Consider the following 19,325-nt stretch of genomic DNA (forward strand, 5'->3'; position numbering starts at 1 on the left):
GGCAAAGTTCCCAAGTTCCAGTTAATGTGACAGGAAGTTTCATTTAGAGAATTCACCATTCCATCTCAGAAGTGAACAGTAGAACTGTGTAAGGAGATGACATCTCATAACAGCCAAATAATTAATCAGAGAGTGCAACTACAACAGGCTGGTGTATGAGACTCAAAAGATTCAAGAACAACATAATTGTGCATGTGCTCAACAAAAAAACTAGAAATCACATGGTTTAGTGCCCTTTGTAGACAAATCTCTATGTGGAAGATAATTTCCTGCAGGCTACCACAAGATCCTGGGGCACGTAAGACATGAATTCATCACAGACCCAGCACTCTGTTTTTGCTTCTAAGTGGGTATTTCATCTGTGAAGTCAAAGAATTTTTTTAAATTAGAATTTGTCAGTGCCAGTACATATAAAAAGGGTTATCAAAAAGTTTCTGTTCTCAGGCCATGCACTCCATATTTGGTGTGCCAATCAGGCAAAATCATCTTGAGCATTTTAAGGGATGAAGGTGTAATACTATAATCACATGGGGAGAGATCAGGACTCTAGTCTGGGGCAAGTGCTTGAGTGTTTCCCACTTAAGCTGGTGTAACATCTGCATCACAACATTTGTGATATGGGACATGCATTATCATGAAGCAGCGGCACCCCTTCTCAGTTTTTCCAGGAATCTTGCCTTAATTACACATTGTAATATCTCCCGCATTGTGCAGTACCATAATACTCCCCAGTGATGGAGACACCAGGTTCTTTGAAGTCAGTATAGATGAGTGTGGACTCCCAGCTCAATCAGCACCTTGTGTTGAATCATGGCAAGTATGGAACTTGATACATGATTCCACAATGGTGATTTTTGATAGGCATATTACCCCATATACAGTCTTCATTCTCCATTGGATGTTTACCAGTGTTTATTCTTTGGAAGACAAAAAAAGAATAACAACACATGGTACCGTTTGGACACAATTTCTAATAATGTTGGCATAGTTCTCATTTTCACATTTACTGCACGCATGTAAGAAATGCTTTGTTGTATACACACTGCAGCAGTGCCCTCAAATGGAAACTTTTTGATAACCCAGCAGTGCCCTCAAATGGAAACTTTTTGATAACCCATTATGAAAGGTTTCATCAAAATGAATGTGTTCTTCTCTCTCCTCATTAAAAAATATTACTACTTTTTTTGCACTGTAAAGTAGCTTTTACTACCCAGTCAATTACCTATAGTAAACAGCATGATTTTATATATGAAGAAGTAGGTGAAATATAGTGTTAAGAACTGTACTTGATTACTGATTGGCAATTGAACCAACATATCTTGAGAGCACTTGTAATTTTACCTTCCTGTAATCATTAGTTATCAAAACAATAAATAACATTTGTGATATTTAAAAAAAATAAAACTTCAGTAATTTACACATTTTATTTGTTCTATGTAACATTATTTACAGCAATGTAATTACATATGTTATATTTACAGAATGATCATATACACAGGGTTATGCTTTTCTCTTAAATACATCATCACTGCATTTCTACCATTAACAGAAATAAATAAATAAAGTTGATTCCTATCATAATACCTCATTCACACTAGAATACTGATCTCCAGCCTTACACAACAGAGTCAGGAACATTAATCATTACACTAATCAAACAGTACTTTCACCTATTACATGGCAAAGATCTGCTTTCAATACAAAAATATAGTAAAAATTTATTTTATGACAATACTGATTTAGAGTCATGGCCTCTCTTTTCACAGAATATTCTGCACTTGTAGAAAACAGCTGTAGAAAGCGTAAGAGACTGTGAACCTGTTGTAGATAAACTTATTCTACCTAATATATGAATTTAAATTTCAATTACTTTGATTATTACATATTTGGAATAATGCAGAAATTAGTTCCACTTTCTCTCTGTGGAAGGTGGTTCAAGTTTAACAATTTGACAATTGTGTATTTGATGACATTATCATTTATTAAACCAAAAATATATTTATTTAGAGACTGATCAATGGTGACCATGATGTGTTTTGTCAACATAAATGCAAAATATATTAACTATACCTGATTAATTAATTGAAAAATGTTTCTTTTTATAAAACTGAAACAGACAAATAGCTGTTTTCAGATCCCTGCATGAAATTCTAAAAAGGTAAACATGATGTTTCATAACAGGTCTTTCCCATAGTACTCAGCATAAGGTTTGATGTATGAAGAAATGAAGTTCTGTTTTCAGCAAGTAATGAAATATTACTTAACTTTTTAAGATGCTTAAGACTTCAGCTCTGCAGCAGACATAATATGTAAGGAGTAAATTTTTACCATCTCACCACCCATAAGATGCACAAGTAAATAACTAAACACATATACTGTAAACTTCTTGTGTTTTAAAATGCATTTTATTGAATTTTCATGACCATTTACTCTCAAATTTCCTTCAGTAATCACTGAATGTAGGACATAGAAATCATTTCAGCAGTGTGCTTACTTATTCCTCACTGTTGTATCAGGTAACATGGAATTGAAACATGAGCTATTCAAGAGGGAAAAATACCTTCAATAATTGTTTTCAGACATGGCTATAAATGGCCTGTGCAATGTAGTAATCTAACTTGTGACAAAAGAAGTAAAAGTAACAGATTATATCATATTGCTAACTGATCAATTAATATTGAATTAAAGAGTTTGTGTTGGCTAAAGGCATTGCATCCTGTTTCAAAGCCACAACAGACATTTTGCCATGGAAAATAACCAGGTATTTCTTACACACTACTGGTATCATTGCCATTTCACTTTTGTAGAGTTTCATTTGCCTGTTATAAATAAAAAATCTGCACGTATTAGTCCATTATGTATCAAATAACAGTTCAGTAAAAAAAAGAATCAGTCTTTAGCAAGTATCCAATATATTCCTCCTCCTCATCTACTTCATCTAATCCTCAGCAAGGAGTGATGTAATTCTCTGTTTTTATTTATTTTTAATCCAGTGAAGTAAGACTTTTGCACATTTTTCCTTCTTCTGGGGCTTCATAGAGATTCTCTATGTGTAATACTTACTGTGACAGGTAACCTACACATATGATCAAAATATTTTCTCCAATTTCCGCACTGAATTACAATAACAAACTAACTCACAAAAATAAATAACAGTGACAGAAGAATGAGTTCTCAAACACAAATTGTGAAATTATCTTGCTTAAGGTGAGAACTACAATATTCAGCTATTTTACAATGTTTCTATAGAATTTCTGCAACATTGTATTTGATAGTATTTAATAAATTAAGTAGCTTGGTAACATACTCTCAAATCACACTAATGCCTTACTTCTGTTCACTATCCAAAATTTTCAAAGTGATGGATGAAATAAGGCAATTTGCGACCTTTATTCACCTCTTCACAGGCAGCCATTATACTCTTTGTAAGAGGTCGAGGCCCACAGCTGAAGACTCCAATCTTACTTACCTGGAAACATAAAAAATACAAATAATAATAATAATAATGATAATAATAATAATATCCTGAAGATTAATGATAACAATAAAAATACTCTGCTTGAGTATTACAGAGTATCTGCATGTATCAGAAATAGCAGAAAATCCGATATTGAACCTTTTGGAACCCTATATTAGTAAGATATGAATTTCAGAGTTGATTTATGCGGGGGGGGGGGGGGGGGGATGCATTTGTCTGATGTATGTTAGTGTCATTTCTTAATTACACTAAGTTTAATATTTATTAGTTGTCTCATAAATTACTACGTTGGAATAACAATGGTAATAATAAAGATTCAAGGAAGTTTAAAATGTATTTCTATGAAACAGCGTTATCATCTACAATATGTTTCAGACTTTACATAAAAAATAGATGTATTCTAAAGTGAAGATGCTGGTGTGATGTGCTGTGAATTTACTTTATACATAAAATAGGGAGTTCGAATATAAGTAATACACATAATATAAAGGGGCAAATTTTGTAATTGTACTCACATAGCTATGCTTCTTCTGCACAAACTTGAGGAAAGATGACATATCTGGTCGACCAAAATGATTTATAGCTTTCAGTCCTGTGAACATGCTCATTTTTGAGAGTCTCTGGAAGTGATTCTCACAAATGTACTGTAAGAGATTTGTCACACTGCATTAGTGGGTATAGAAAGAATGTAATAATGACTAACTATGTGTACTTTTAAATCTCCTGCTATGCCAGACTTTGTAAATATACAATTAAATTAATATTTTATTGCAATATACAGTAACAGTCTTACTACAGAATGATTGAGTAAAATAATCTTGGGCTTCCCACTGTTTCAATTTGTTTGAATTCCATTTTGATTGGCTGTAAGACCAAGATACTATGATACTTCTGAAACCTGCAGCTAATCCCTTCAATCTTGGTAAATTTTGTTACACAGTTTCAGCTAAAAATCTTGACAACTTTTTCAGTGGCAATGAATGTTAGCTTATTATAGGTAAGTGATAACATGTAGACTTTTAAAGGACCTTAATTCTGTCTTACCAGCATTGTAGTCCTTAGATCAAACTTGTGGAAGAATTGTGTAATGAAGATGTGTATCTCCAAAACATTTGTTACATCCTTCTTCTCAACATCTCGCAACACTTCAATGAACCATTCAAAATGTCGATGTGAAGGACAGATCCACAAGAAATATACCTGAAAAAAGTAAATAATTTGTAAATGTCTTCTTCAGACAGTCTGGAATTATCAGTGTTCTGTTGTTTTGATTTGTACATTGTGTTCTGTAAATCCATATAGAAGGATAAATTTCAGGACTATGGAAGAAATCAAGTAATACATTAACAAAGGACAAGAAACTCATACAAATGTAAGTACACTTTATTAATAATTAAACCATGGAAAATCCAGGATAGAATAATGACAGTGTCATGAAAAGAGTAGATTGCTGCTCATCACATAGAGATGAAGCCCAATTGCAGAGAGGCACAACAAAAAGGCTAATGTACATATGAGCAATTAGCCAAAAGGCCTTCTACATAGTACTATACTGCTCAACACTATTTGTATTTATACTAGTTAAATGATACATGATATGCTAGAAGAAAATATAATACTTTAAAAACGCTGCTGTTTCCTGCTGTGTCGTATTATAAAGGTTCCTCAATAAGAAACATGCCAGAGGCATAATTGCAGAAAGCAGTACCTGTATGTTAGAAGTACCGACTCTGGCTGTTGAGACACTTGTCCCGCTGTGTTACAATGCACTGAGTCACTGTCTCATAAAATTCCTGGGGCTGTGATGTTAATCAGTTTCACACATACAGCTGGACATTGTCGTCTGAGGTGAATCATTTGCCCCTCAGAGCCTTTTTAAGGGGACCAAAAATGACGTAATAACAGGGAGAGAGGTCTGAACTGTGTGCGGAGTGGTCAAGAACCTTCCATATGAATTTCTGCAGGAGTGCCATGACTGTGTTGGCCGTCTGAGGTTTTGCATTGTCATGGAGCAGAATGACCCCCACAGGTGAGATTGCCTAGTCATTTTGATTTGATCGCTTAGCGAAGGGTGGTCAAGGTTTGCGAGTAACATTGGGTGTTCATTGTTGCCCCATGCTGCAGGAAGTGAATCAGAAGTGAATCATTTTTGGTCCCTTTAAAAAGTCTCTGAGGGGCAAACGATTCACCATGGATGATGAAATCCAGCTGTACATGTGGAACTGGTTAACATCCCAGTCTCGGGAATTTTATGAGACGACCATTCACTGCCTTGTGTCATAGTGCGACAAGGATGTGAACAGCCAGGGTAATTACTTCTAACATACAGGTGCTAGTATCTGCAATTATGCCTCCAGCTCATTTCTTTTTGAACACCCCTTATAAACAGCTGTTTGAATAAGCACATAGATTCAAATTTTTATATTATCAGGCTATTACCTTTTTGCATGCAACACCGGAATATCTGTTGGTGGATGTACCAAAGACAAGGTCATTTAGAATAGATGCATATGGAGTTACTCCTATACCACCTCCTACCATAACAGCCACTTCAAATTTATACCAATCTTGATTTCCACCTCCAAAAGGTCCCTCAAGACGAATCTGTAAAAACAGAAGCTGCAGTTTTTTACTAAAATTTTGACTAAAAATAGACAGAATGTGTACTGACAATAATGGACAAATGGAAAAATAACTTTTTAACAAACATGTGCACCCAATACCCAGCCCCTGCCCCTCTCCCCTCACACACAAAATAACATACTGTACTGTGAAAGGCTACGTAAGACAACATATAACGAACATATACATACCAGTGTAATGCATGGAAGAGGATTCTGACAAAAAGCTGCCAATGTATATTTTTCTTACATTCTCATAAGAAAATAATAATGGTTATTAAAAATGAGAGTGATAAAAATGGAACATTAATTTTGTGATGTATGCAAGTGTCAACAGTTCTTCTCTTTTCCAATTATTATATTCTATCGGAAGTGCTCATCAACATCAAAAGAATTTAGATGTAAGTGGGAAATTTAATAGATTTGTTAACTTGTTTTTCAATTAGTTTGAACCTAGTTTTCTTGTAGGTCAAAACTAGCACAAGTAAAATGGATTTAGAGATTTCTGTGGTAAAGCCAATACTGTAATCAGAGGTTTAATAATAAATGAAGATTGAAATTGCATTACGAGCATTGTCGTTATTTAATATAAAAATTATGAATGAAATTAAAAATGCAAGAAACAATAAATTCAAAACCAGAGTAATTGAAAAGTTGTCACTGTTTCCATATTGAGAGGGACATGAAATACTAACTGAATTCTATGGATTTTTTTCAAAGGTAGAAAATGAGGTTTCAGAATAACACATTTAAAGTTAGTCGGACAGATACAGAGAGATGGTAAACTGTTTCTGTAGAGTACAGTAACAGGAAATGATCATAATTAATAATACCTTATGTTACGTACCAGCGACATTTCCCACACATAATCAACATTTAGTAAGGCTGGATAGTGTCTTCACAAATTTTCAGAAAAAGTATTACTTAAAAATAAATATTCCTGATATTATAATTTTAGTAGTCACTTTAGTAGTCATCAGCTGATGATCATTTCTAGATTTTGAGTCCCATACATATGCTTATTACTCTGGATGACAACTGTTCATTCATTCATTCATTCATTCATTCATTCATTCACTTATTGTATTCTGCAGATCCCATCATGAAATGAATCCTCATGGATGTGAAACAGTCATATATACATTTAAAAAAATATGAGACACTTAACTTGTATAGTGTATTAACAATAAAATATTGTAGTAGGCCCCCAGTGCTTAATGATATTCATGCTTGTGCCACATAAATTTAATCAACTAAATTAGAAAGGAAGCTGCTACTTTTGACAATGGTTTTCTAGTTATGTAGAGCAGTGTAGTATAGTTATGAGAGCAGACATTTAATATTAATTGTCACTGAATAGGACAGCATATACTGTAACAATGGAAAACAGAACAGGATGAATCCAGCAACACTTATGAATGGATCACACAGGATATTTGACAGTGACAGAGTGATGCCTGTAACATAGATTCCACACCAATAATAGCCAGTGGACCAGAATGATTTCTCATACAAACTGAACGTTAAGAGAAGGAGATAGCAACAGCAAAATGACCAAAATGGTACAACAGACTATAACATCAGAAACATCAATGTAACAGCAGCACAGCTGCTCAGGCCTAAAATTCCTATAATTTTTTATAAAGTGGATGACAATGGTCCATATTTTGCATTTACTTGAAGACTTGATAGAATGTAATCATGTTGCCTGGAAAGAAACAAAGGCACTGTAATAATATATATGTGTCAAATATTTTAAATATGTACCAATCACCATCTAAATCTCATGACAGACATTATCAAATGATAAGAAAGCTGTAGTAAAACTACAGGATGTCTCACTCAAACCTCCCTGATACAATGTCACAATGTAGGAATATCGTCCACTTTGGTCGCATACACGCAGTCCGTCATGAATCCCCACATGAAGAAAGGGACATAATGTCGGGTGAATGTGGTGGCCAAGCAATGGGTCCTCTGCATCTGATCCAACAACTAGGCAGTTTACCATCCAGGAACTTGCGAACAGCTGTTGACCAATGCAGCCGAACTCCGTCTTGTTGAAAAAAGATGTTGAGTAGGAAGTCTTGTATCTGAGGGTACACAAACTGCTCCTACATGTCCAGATACACTGACCCATTCACTGTTTGTTCTGCAAAGAAGAACAGTCCAACAATCCTGTTGTGCATTACCCCGCACTAGATGTTTCATTTAGGGCTATCACGAAGATGTTCAATGACAATGTGCGGATTTTGCGAACCCCAAATCCAAACATTATGCCTATGAACCCTTCCTGATAGATGAAAGGTTGCCTCATCTGAGAATAAACATCTTTTCAGGAAGCTGGCATCCATGTCAATTCACTGCAACATATCTGCAGTAAATTGTTGTTGGCATGGTTTATCATTCAGTGTTAGATGTTGCAGAATTTCCACTTTGTGAGAACACATATGAAGAGACTGGTGAACTACATGATGCAACGTTGATCGAGGTACATCAAGTTGCCTAGATGTTTGATGAATTTACTTACATGGGCTTCTGAGCGAAGTTCGTCTGATGTCCTCCACTGTCTTTTCTGACACTCTGTAATGTGCACTGCCAGAATGCTTCAGAACACTTCTTGTAGCCAGAAACTTCCTATACCATTCCTTAATTGTTTTTACATCAGGTGGATCACATTCATACACACGATGATAATTTCTTTGGTCAATAATCGGCAATTTTGTTTCTGAAAACCACACTACTGCTTGAGCACATTGCTGTGGGGTTGCCATTTTCACTTCATGCGACCATACTGCCCTCTAGTGAGGATACTTGGCAGTTATGATGCAGAAATATAAATTCTTTGAGATGCTCTACAATGTGGTGCATTTTTCATTGTGATTATACTGTGGTTTTTCTCTCCTGGGTTCTTGAAATAAGGGAGGTTTGAGTGGACCCCCTGTACTTTAACTTTTGAACAGATGTTGGATATCACTGACTTCCCTATGTGTAAATCAAATGAGAATGATGGGCACTGAGTGATAGAGAGTGAGACCACTTCTTCTGCACCAAATGAAGTACTAGAAATAATGATGAAAATAGTTTAATGAAGGCACAAAAGTAATAATAAATTACTGAGAATGCAGGTTAGGCTTCATAAAAAGGAAAGGTAGAGTTTATGTAATTATACATTTAAGAAACTATATTTCATGGCTTTAGAGAAATAAGTATCTCCTTGTAGTGTACACAGACTTTGAAACAATATCTGGTAATGTGTCATTAACTATCTGTGGATAGAAATCACAGTAGCACTGCTAGGCATTAAAACTGCAACACAATAAAAATGGCACGCAACAAATGTCACATTGGCATGAAGTATTCTACACATTGGATACACAAAAGATTAACATTTTAATGTATACACACAAAGTGAGTTGAACACCATCTGCTTTGTGTATGTAAGGAAAGATTACAAAGTGAGTTTCTTATTCAGAAATCACAGTTCAATGATAGCTGTTGTGAAAGATGATTTTATGTCTCACATAACATGGAGAATCAACCACCAGCATGTACCTCAGATGTACTAAACAGGGCACTACTCAGATGACATTGGAAGCATATAGGGGGTGGGGAGGGAGTGGGGGGGGGGAGGTGAGGTGAGGTGAGGTGAGGTGAGGTGAGGAGAGGCGGTGGGGGAGGATGCAGGCAGGTGCTCTTATTGTATGGTCTTGCTAAAAAGTGGAAGTGAGCTGATGGCAGATAAAAAAGTAACCACAATCTAATAGCAGTTTTCTGTACTGTTTGCTTTGATGATCAGTGGTAGGCATACTAGGGATGCAGTTTCACCACTCACTATACAAAGGTACTAATATTGGCCTGAATCAAGATAGACTAGCAAGGGTACTCATTGCACATACTTGTCAATGTACCTGAATTCGGAACTGACATATACTAATGTGTGGCATGGCTCATCAGCCGAAGTGATCTTATACCACATTTTAAGCAACAAATGGCAGACTTTGAAATTGTTACTAATCCCTGTGTCCTCTGATATACAGATAGCAAATGTATTTTGGTGGTTTTTATTCCTTGCAATGAGAGCTTGTTTTCTATTTGAATGGATGTGTGTAAGTTTATGTGTAGCTTTGTATCTAACAAACTACCAGTTTTAAGCAGACAAGTGTTTTACTGCACTGTAGCATATCTATACTGTTACAGTTTTTCTCTAGTTGACAGAAACCTATAATGCACAATTTATTAACCATAAATGACAATCCTGGCAGTAGTTTTACTTCAAATACAGGATTCATCACATATCACCCACACTGTGACCTATAGGGAATCAAGTGTCAACATGATTTAATAGATGGTAGACTGCTTGTGCCTGCCTTCAGTATTTTGGCTTGAGTGAAATTCACAAAGAGCTAATATCTTATTTGACTTGTGTCTTGATAGCAGCAAACTCTTATTCAACAGCTAAGAGGTATCAGATAGATTATGTAATGGCAAGACAGAGATTTAGGAACCAGGTTTTAAATTGTAAGACATTTCTAGGGGCAGATGTGGACTCTGAACACAATCTATTGACTATGAACTGTAGATTAAAACTGAAGAAACTGCAAAAAGGTGGGAACTTAAGGAGATGGGACCTGGATAAACTGACTAAACCAGAGGTTGTACAGGGTTTCAGGGAGAGAATAAGGGAAAAATTGTCAGGAATGGGGGAAATAACTACAGTAGAAGAAGAATGGGTAACTCTGAGGGATGAAGTGGTGAAGGCAGCAGAGGACCAAGTAGGCAAAAAGACGAGGTCTAGTAGAAATCCTTGGGTAACAGAAGAAATATTGAATTTTATTGATGAAAGGAGAAAATATAAAAATGCAGTAAATGAAGCAGGCAAAAAGGAATACAAACATCTCAAAAATGAGATCGACAGGAAGCGCAAAATGGCTAAGCAGGGATGGCTAGAGGACAAATGTAAGTAAGTAGAGGCTTATCTGACTAGGGGTAAGATAGATACAGCCTACAGGAAAATTAAAGAGACCTTTGGAGAGAAGAGAACCACATGTATGAATATCAAGAGCTCAGATGGAAACCCAGTTCTAAGCAAAGAAGGGAAAGCAGAAAGGTGGAAGGAGTATATAGAGGGTCTATACAGGGGCGATGTATGTGAGGACAATATTATGGAAATGCAAGAGAATGTAGATGAAGATGAAATGGGAGATACGATACTGCGTGAAGAGTTTCACAGAGCACTGAAAGACCTGCACCAAAACAAGGCCCCAGGAGTAGACAATATTTCATTAGAACTACTGACGGCCTTGGGAGAGCCAGTCCTGACAAAACTCTACCATCAGGTGAGCAAGATTTATGAGACAGGCAAAATACCCCCAGACTTCAAGAAGAATATAATAATTCCAATCCCAAAGAAAGCAGGTGTTGATAGATGTGAAAATTACCGAACTATCACCTTAATAAGTCACAGCTGCAAAATACTAACGCGAATTATTTACAGAACAATGGAAAAACTGGTAGAAGCCGGCCTTGGGGAAGATCAGTTTGGATTACACAGAAATATTGGAACACGTGAGGCAATACTGACCTTACGACTTACCTCTAATCTTAGAGGAAAGATTAAGGAAAGGCAAACCTACGTTTCTAGCATTTGTAGACTTAGAGAGGGCTTTTGACAATGTTAACTGGAATACTCTCCTTCAAATTCTAAAGGTGTTAGGGGTAAAATACAGGGAGCAAAAGGCTATTTACAATTTGTACAGAAACCAGATGGCAGTTATAAGAGTCGAGGGGTATGAAAGGGAAGCAGTGGTTGGGAAGGGAGTGAGACAGGGTTGTAGCCTCTCCTCGATGTTATTCAATCTGTATATTGAGCAAGCAGTAAAGAAACAAAAGAAAAATTCGGATTAGGTAATAAAATCCATGGAGAAGAAATAAAAACTTTGAGGTTTGCCGATGACATTGTAATTCTGTCAGAGACAGCAAAGGACTTGGAAGAGCAGTTGAACAGACTGGACTGTGTCTTGAAAGGAGGATATAAGATGAACATCAACAAAAGCAAAATGAGGATAGTGGTATGTAGTCGAATTAAGTTGGGTGATGCTGAGGGAATTAGATTAGGAAATGAGACACTTAAAGTAGTAAAGGAGTTTTGCTATTTGGGAAGAAAAATAACTGATGATGGTCGAAGTAGAGAAGATATAAAATGTAGACTGGCAATGGCAAGGAAAGTGTTTCTGAAGAAGAGAAATTTGTTAACATCGAGTATACGTTTAACCGTCAGGAAATCGTTTATGAAAGTATTTGTATGGAGTGTAGCCATGTATGGAAGTGAAACATGGACAATAAATAGTTTGGACAGGAAGAGAATAGAAACTTTCAAAATGTGGTGCTATAGAAGAATGCTGAAGATCAGATGGGTAGATCACATAACTAATGAGGAGGTATTGAATAGAATGTGGGAGAAGAGGAGTTTATGGCACAACTTGATGAGAAGAAGGGACCGGTTGGTAGGACATGTTCTGAGGCATCAAGGGATCACCAATTTAGTATTGGAGGGCAGCGTGGAGGGTAAAAATCATAGAGAGAGACCAAGAGATAAATACACAAAGCAGATTCAGAAGGATGTAGGTTGCAGTAGGTACTGGGAGATGAAGAAACTTGCACAGGATAGGGTAGCATGGAGAGCTGCATCAAACCAGTCTCAGGACTGAAGACCACAACAACAGCAACATTGTTCATCATCATATATCACATAACACAGCAATGTAGTAAGTGAGCAATCACATACACTTTTTGAATAGCCTTTTGTCAGTCTCAAACAAGTATAAACATGCTCATGAAGGCACATATGTGAACTCAGTTTACTACAATTACTTAGATTCTCTTATGCATATGATACTGGAGTCTAATTGTAACCCATTTAGCAACAGAATTTGGAGGAGAATGTACCAATTTTAATACTTTTTTCAACACTTTTTTTAGGCATGTGCATGCCATATTAAAGTGATGCATGTGTGATATTGACTGCAGCCACATGGCAAAATGGCTTTGTCTGGTTGTTGGGTAACTAGCAAAAGCACTTCCACAAGGGGGCACTGATGTGGCACAGTGTGGTGTCATATGGCCATGCATGGCTTTCTTTAGAAGAGTTGCCTTATTGGAGGCACAATGTGCTGTTCAGGGTTTGTTGTTGCTGTAGAATTGTTTACCTTCCCAGAGGGCTGATCTCTGGGATAGAAATGGCACCCTGGCCTGAGGACTGTTGGTGTTGAGATACCTGTTTGAATTTGAGCCACTAGCCACACAGCCCATAATTTCTTCTCATCTGAAATCTGTTGAAATCTTTATGGTGAGCATCTACCATCATCTTTGAGTAGTAGTTTGAGAATCTTAAACACATGTCCCGAGCCCCCACATCCTGGTTAAGTTGCACATTGCAAATGTGTTTTCTATGCCTTGCATACATCCGGGTGAGCGCCAACTCATTAATTAATTGTATTAGGCCATTTGAAGCTGTTTTGAGCAAGCCTTGTGAGTTGCTGCAAGCATGTGTTATTTTCTGAAGTCTCTAGTCAACAGTAGCAGGGAAGGTACATACCTCATTGGTGTTCATGCCAGCTTCTCATGTTATTAATATAATTTAATGTGTTACAGGGGGCACAAACGTATTATTATTATTATTGTACGTACATGGTAAGGTAGCTTGGAAGGGAGCCTTACTGCATAGTCCTACATGTCTGCCATCAGGTTCCTCAATTGACAACTAATCCAAAGCAAAGAGCTAAATGATATACTGTTTAATTTCTTAATGCAGTGATTAATAAGGGTATCTGTCTCCTTTTACTTAAGCAGCTGGACACCTAGTTAAATTTTTGTGTTTGTACTGTAATTTTTGAATGGGTTTGACTACATTCGGGGTGAGCTTGACCTTTGTGATACTGCCACCGTTTTTTGTTGCTATCTATTGTTCTAACACCCTCTCCTGTCCCAGTGGGTGAAAGTTAATTTAAGGGTTTTTTGTTTACCATTCCTTGCCATTCAACAGCATTAACTCCTGATCTGTTTTCTTTTTAATTGGTTACTGAGAATTGCTCTTTATTTTACAACTTTTAATTTGCTTGTTGCTGTAAGGTATTTTACTTAGTTTATTAATTTGGTGTCAGAAGACATTGTGATTAAATACCTGGGTTGTAAGATCCACTTAGTGTCAAATATTTGCTACTCCATTTTTGTTTATTATTATTCTAAGGCACTTGTTCTGAGTCTAATTGTACATAGCCATTGATAGCAGTTTCTTTCTTACGGCAAAAATAAAGAAAAGAAAAAAAATCTTTGGTAGTACCATCATGAGCCTGGTTTTTAATATCTTACTTGTGAGTGAATTCTGACTAAAAATTGTTTTTATTATTCTCAGTAGACCATTCCTCCATTCAAGTCTGTCATCCTATGTATAGTAAGTACAATTTTGCGGTACCTCACTTACTGTAAACTTATAACTGGACATCGGCTGTAAATTTTGGAATGGCATGCTTTTTTTAATATTTCTGTGAGGCATTATTTTGTTACTAAGTGTGTGTTTATGGTACTAAAAAGTACAGTAGCCAACTGTATTTCTAAATTACTTTCTCTCTGGAGAATTGTAATATTTATTTATCCTGGCTTGCAAGAGATTCATAAGAGTTTCCATGTTAAGTGTTTGCTGTTTATTTATTTGGTGACTTACAATGTTAATAAATTGTTTTTAAAATTTTATTACTTTCATTGTTCCAGAACCTTATCAATCACCCTAACAGCTCCCTACCACTTTACTTTTGTATATTCAATTTATTGTTTATTGCATTTATTTTAATTTTTCTGAGTGTAATATGAGTTATTCCCTCTCTTCTACTGTGTACTTTAGTGTGACTTCCATCCAGGAATATAATACACATGTGGATTTTCTCCTCTCTTTTTTTGATCTTTTGTCTCATGTTTTGTGGTCTTGCATAAGGAGAGTAAGAAGGACAGATAAAACGAGCAGATATATATATATATATATGTTCAGTAAACTTCATTAAAAATATCACTAGTGACATATCTCAATGAGGAACCTGAAACTTTCAGCACAGGTCAGGAGCATGTAGAGGAACTCTGGCTCAAGTTCAAAAGAATAGTTGACGATGCACCATGCACTGGATAGTCATGTACCCAGTAGATCAGTTCATAAAGTGGGGATGGGGGAATGGAGGGGAAACCTTTGTGGTATACTGTCACTGTAAAGAAACTTCTAACGAAACAAAGGTTACTGCATGATAGGTGTAAACAAAGCATAGGGCTGTATATAGAGGTATGCTCTATGAAACACATTTGGCTGTCAAGGGAACAATGCATGATGCCTTCAGTGACTACCATAGCAGAGTATTATCAAATGATATTTCACAAAATCCAAAGAAATTTTGGTTGTATGTAAAGGCTGTTACTGGCACCACAGTTACATCCAGTCCCTAGTGAATGAGACAGAAAATGAAATTGAGAGCAGCAAATCAAAAGCTGAAATGCTTAACTCCATTTTCAAATGTCACTTTGCAAAGGAAAACTCAGGAGAATTGTCACTTGTCCCACTGAAAAGATGAACAAAATAAGTATTAATGTCAGTGGTGTTGAGAAACAACTGAAATAGGTAAAATTGAAGAAAGCTCCAGGCCTCGATGAAATCCCTGTCAGATCCTATACCAAATGTATGGCTGAGTTAGCCCTCTTTCTTACTGTAATCTATTTCAGATCCCTTGAACAAAAACAATGATCAGTTCCTGGAAAAAGACACAAGTCACACCCATCTACAAGAAGGGTAGTGGAAGTGATCCACAAACTACCATCCAATATCATCAACATTAATTTGTTGTAGAATCTTAGAACATATTCTGAGCTCAAATATAATGAGGTATCTTGAACAGAATGACCTCCTCAGTGCCAACCAACATGGATTTTGAAAACATCAGTCATGTGAAACCCAACTCACACTTTTCTCACATGGTATACTGAAAGCTTTGATCAAGGCAGTCAGGTAGATGCAGTGTTTCTTGATTTCCAAAAAGCATTTTACTCAAAACTGTACTTACAATTATTGTCAAAAGTACAATGATACAGGGTACCAAATGAAATTTGTGACTGAACTGAGGGCTTTTTGGTAGGGAGTCAGAGCATGTTATCTTGGATGGAGAGTCAGCATCAGCTGTAGCTTCAGGTTGCACCAGGGAAGTGCATTGGGACCCTTGCTGTTCATGTTATATATTAATGGCCTTACAGAAAATGTTAATAGTAAAATGAGGCTTTTTGAAGATGATACAGTTATCTGTAATGAAGTACTATCTGAGAGAAGCTCCATAAATATTCAGTCAATCCTGATGAGATTACAGTGTGGTGCACAGATTGTCAGCTTGCTGTAAATGTTCAGAAATGTGAAGTTTTGCACTTCACAAAATGAAAAAAATGTATTATCCCATGACTATAACACCAATGAGTCACTGTTGAATTCGGCCAACTCATACAAATACCTGGGTGTAACACTTTGTAGGGATATGAAATGCAATCATTTCTTAGTTTCAGTCACAGGTAAAGCAGGTGGCAGACTTCAGTTTATTGATAGAATCTTGGGGAAGTGCAATCAGTCTACAAAATAGAATGATTACAAATCACTCATATGACCAGTTTCAGAATATTGGCCAAGTGTGAAGGACCCCTATCAGATAGGACTAACAGGGGATATTGAAGGTACACAGAGAAGATCAGCATGAATGATCACAGGTTTCTTTAATCCATGGGAGAGTATCACAGAAATACTGAAGGAACTGAACTGGCAGACTCTTGGAGGCAGACATAAACTATCCCAAGAAAGTCTATTAACAAAGTTTCAAAAACTGGCTTTAAATGATTATTCTAAGCATACACTACAATGCCCTAAGTATCACTCACATAGGGGTCATGAGGATAAATTTAGAATAATTACTGCACAGACAGAGGTATTGAAACAATAAGTCTTCCTGTGCTCCATACATGAATGGGATAGAAAGAAGCCGTAATAACTGATACAATAGGACGTACCCTCTGCCAAGCACCTCATGTGGTTTGCGGAGTATACATGTAGATGTAGATGTAGATGTAAATGTAGAGTGACACACATTTTACCAAATCATCTCATCATTACTGTAGGTAAATAATTTGTTAATGGTGGCTTTACATTTACTCAAAAAAGTCACAAACACATACAACAGTAACAAAATAGTGTAGTCATTAAATAATGATGGTTCATCAAGTGGAGAATTATTTTTATAATAATTAGATGATGATCTAGTTTTGTAAATTTACCTTAGGATGATCTTCTTCAGGATTAAAGTTACAGGGGTCAAAGTAATTTCTTAGTTTCCAAGTCCATGGTCCTTGTGCTTTTATGTGGCAGGATAAAAAGTTTTCATGTGGAGCTGACGTTAATGTAAATGAATGGAATTCTTCTGGTTTGAAAGCAGTACAAGAGAGTCGTACCCACTGGCCAGACAAATATTTGAAATTTGGTGGCCTGTAAAACTTTAGTTTTATGACATCTGATGGCAGCAGCTCAGTCTCAATAATGTCAAGGGCCATATATTTTGTCCTCAGGCTGACAACCTGAAAAATAAAGTTTCCACACATAATGTTTTGCTTTAAGTTTTTTGAAATTTCTTCATGTTATAAACTGTCACTTATACACCTACTCACAAAAATAGTTGCAAGCTGTTTCAGAATGATGATAATTATATTGGAGTGAATGACAATCAAAATGTCTCCAGAATGAGATTTTCACTCTGCAGCAGAGTGTGCACTAATATGAAACTTCCTGGCAGATCAAAACTGTGTGCTGGACTAAGACTTGAACTCAGGGCCTTTGCCTTTCTTGGGCAGGTGCTGTACTAGCAAGGCAAAGGTCCTGAGTTCAAGTCTCTGCCTGGCATACAGTTTTAACATGCCAGGAAGTTTCAATCAAAATCTCACACTAATTAGATAGAGTGATACTTGGAAGGAGGAGCTGACAATCTGAAGTTCTTTCAGGATACTCTGCCAAAAGAAATAATAGTGCAAAACAAATTTATATTTCATTTAGTTGATAATTAAAGCAGCTGTGCAAATGGAGGAAATGTGACTGATATTCTGATATCATGAAATAATTTCCACTGCACTGAAAAACACAGTTTAGTATGGTTTGCATTCAGCAATACATCTCTCTCAGTTACTGTAGGTCCTCACAAATACTGGAACAATTTTCATGTTTCAGTTCAGTTCATGCTGTCTTGCATTTGTAGGTCTAGTACGAAAAGTTGAAAGGAAATAGTGCACTAAACATAACTAAATATCATGGAAAGGCATCTTCAAGAACATTTGTATTTTTAATGTTAAAGACTTTATAATTCACTATGTAATGGTATTCAAATCTTAAAACAAAAGAGAAATTCTAGTTAACTATTAAAGAAATGTGGAAAAAGTAAAACCAATAGAGAAATGAATAAAAATTTTACTTAAACTTTGAATCTTTGTCTAAGAAACAGACCAGAGTTATATGATCCAGGGCAAAAAGTTAAAAAAAGCCTTCAGCACCTGTTGCATTCAGACTAAGAACCCAGATACATAAGACAAAGATTATAATTATCAGTCAGTTATTATAAAGATTTCCAGTTTTTCTACAACCAGAGGTTTCCAGTGCAAGTTAGTATTATCTCCTTAATTAGTTAGACAGCACCATGTTCTGTGTTCTGTGAAAACTGGATTTATAAGTATGTACTTGACAGAAGCTACCAAGCATCAACTCCCATTGGTCAGATAAAACATATATTGTTCTTGAATATATCTGTAGAAAGCATGGAAGTAATTCTTTTTAATTTCTTGAGTGGCTGTTAAAATTTAACAGAACATGCAGAAAAACCTCAGAGAATGTAGGGATATAGAGGACACACAGGCTGTAGTTTCATGCCCATATGTAATCGTGAAATTAAAGTTCTTATAAGAAATGATCTATCAATATAAATAAATCTGGTTGAAAGCTATATTTGCTTCTGTACTTGTACGCCATCAGTACCAAAAAAGTGACAGAAGCATCTAGTCATAGATGATGTATCATGAGCTATTAGCCTGAAGTGAGAGCTATAAAGTTAATAAAATAGTTGGAATAACCACTAACTTCCTAACAAAAACTCTTGGGATTGTAAAAACCTTCTGGAACT

The 19,325-nt window shown here is 36.1% G+C and overlaps 1 protein-coding gene across 1 annotated transcript in view; it reads right to left on the minus strand.

The window, feature by feature from the left end:
• Positions 1 to 1,405: 1,405 nt before the first annotated feature.
• Positions 1,406 to 19,325, minus strand: part of LOC126355596 (dual oxidase) — a 582,817-nt gene continuing 564,897 nt past the window's right edge. Inside the window, exons 18-22 of the mRNA XM_050005959.1 lie at positions 17,443 to 17,739; positions 5,918 to 6,082; positions 4,523 to 4,678; positions 3,994 to 4,122; positions 1,406 to 3,469 (exon numbers count right to left, since the gene is read on the minus strand). Of these exons, the coding sequence (XP_049861916.1) occupies positions 3,341 to 3,469; positions 3,994 to 4,122; positions 4,523 to 4,678; positions 5,918 to 6,082; positions 17,443 to 17,739 (876 nt within the window). The 3' untranslated portion in view covers positions 1,406 to 3,340. The remainder of the gene's footprint in view (positions 3,470 to 3,993; positions 4,123 to 4,522; positions 4,679 to 5,917; positions 6,083 to 17,442; positions 17,740 to 19,325) is intronic.

This window comes from Schistocerca gregaria, chromosome 3 (assembly GCF_023897955.1).
Source record: "Schistocerca gregaria isolate iqSchGreg1 chromosome 3, iqSchGreg1.2, whole genome shotgun sequence".
NCBI lineage: Eukaryota > Metazoa > Arthropoda > Insecta > Orthoptera > Acrididae > Schistocerca > Schistocerca gregaria.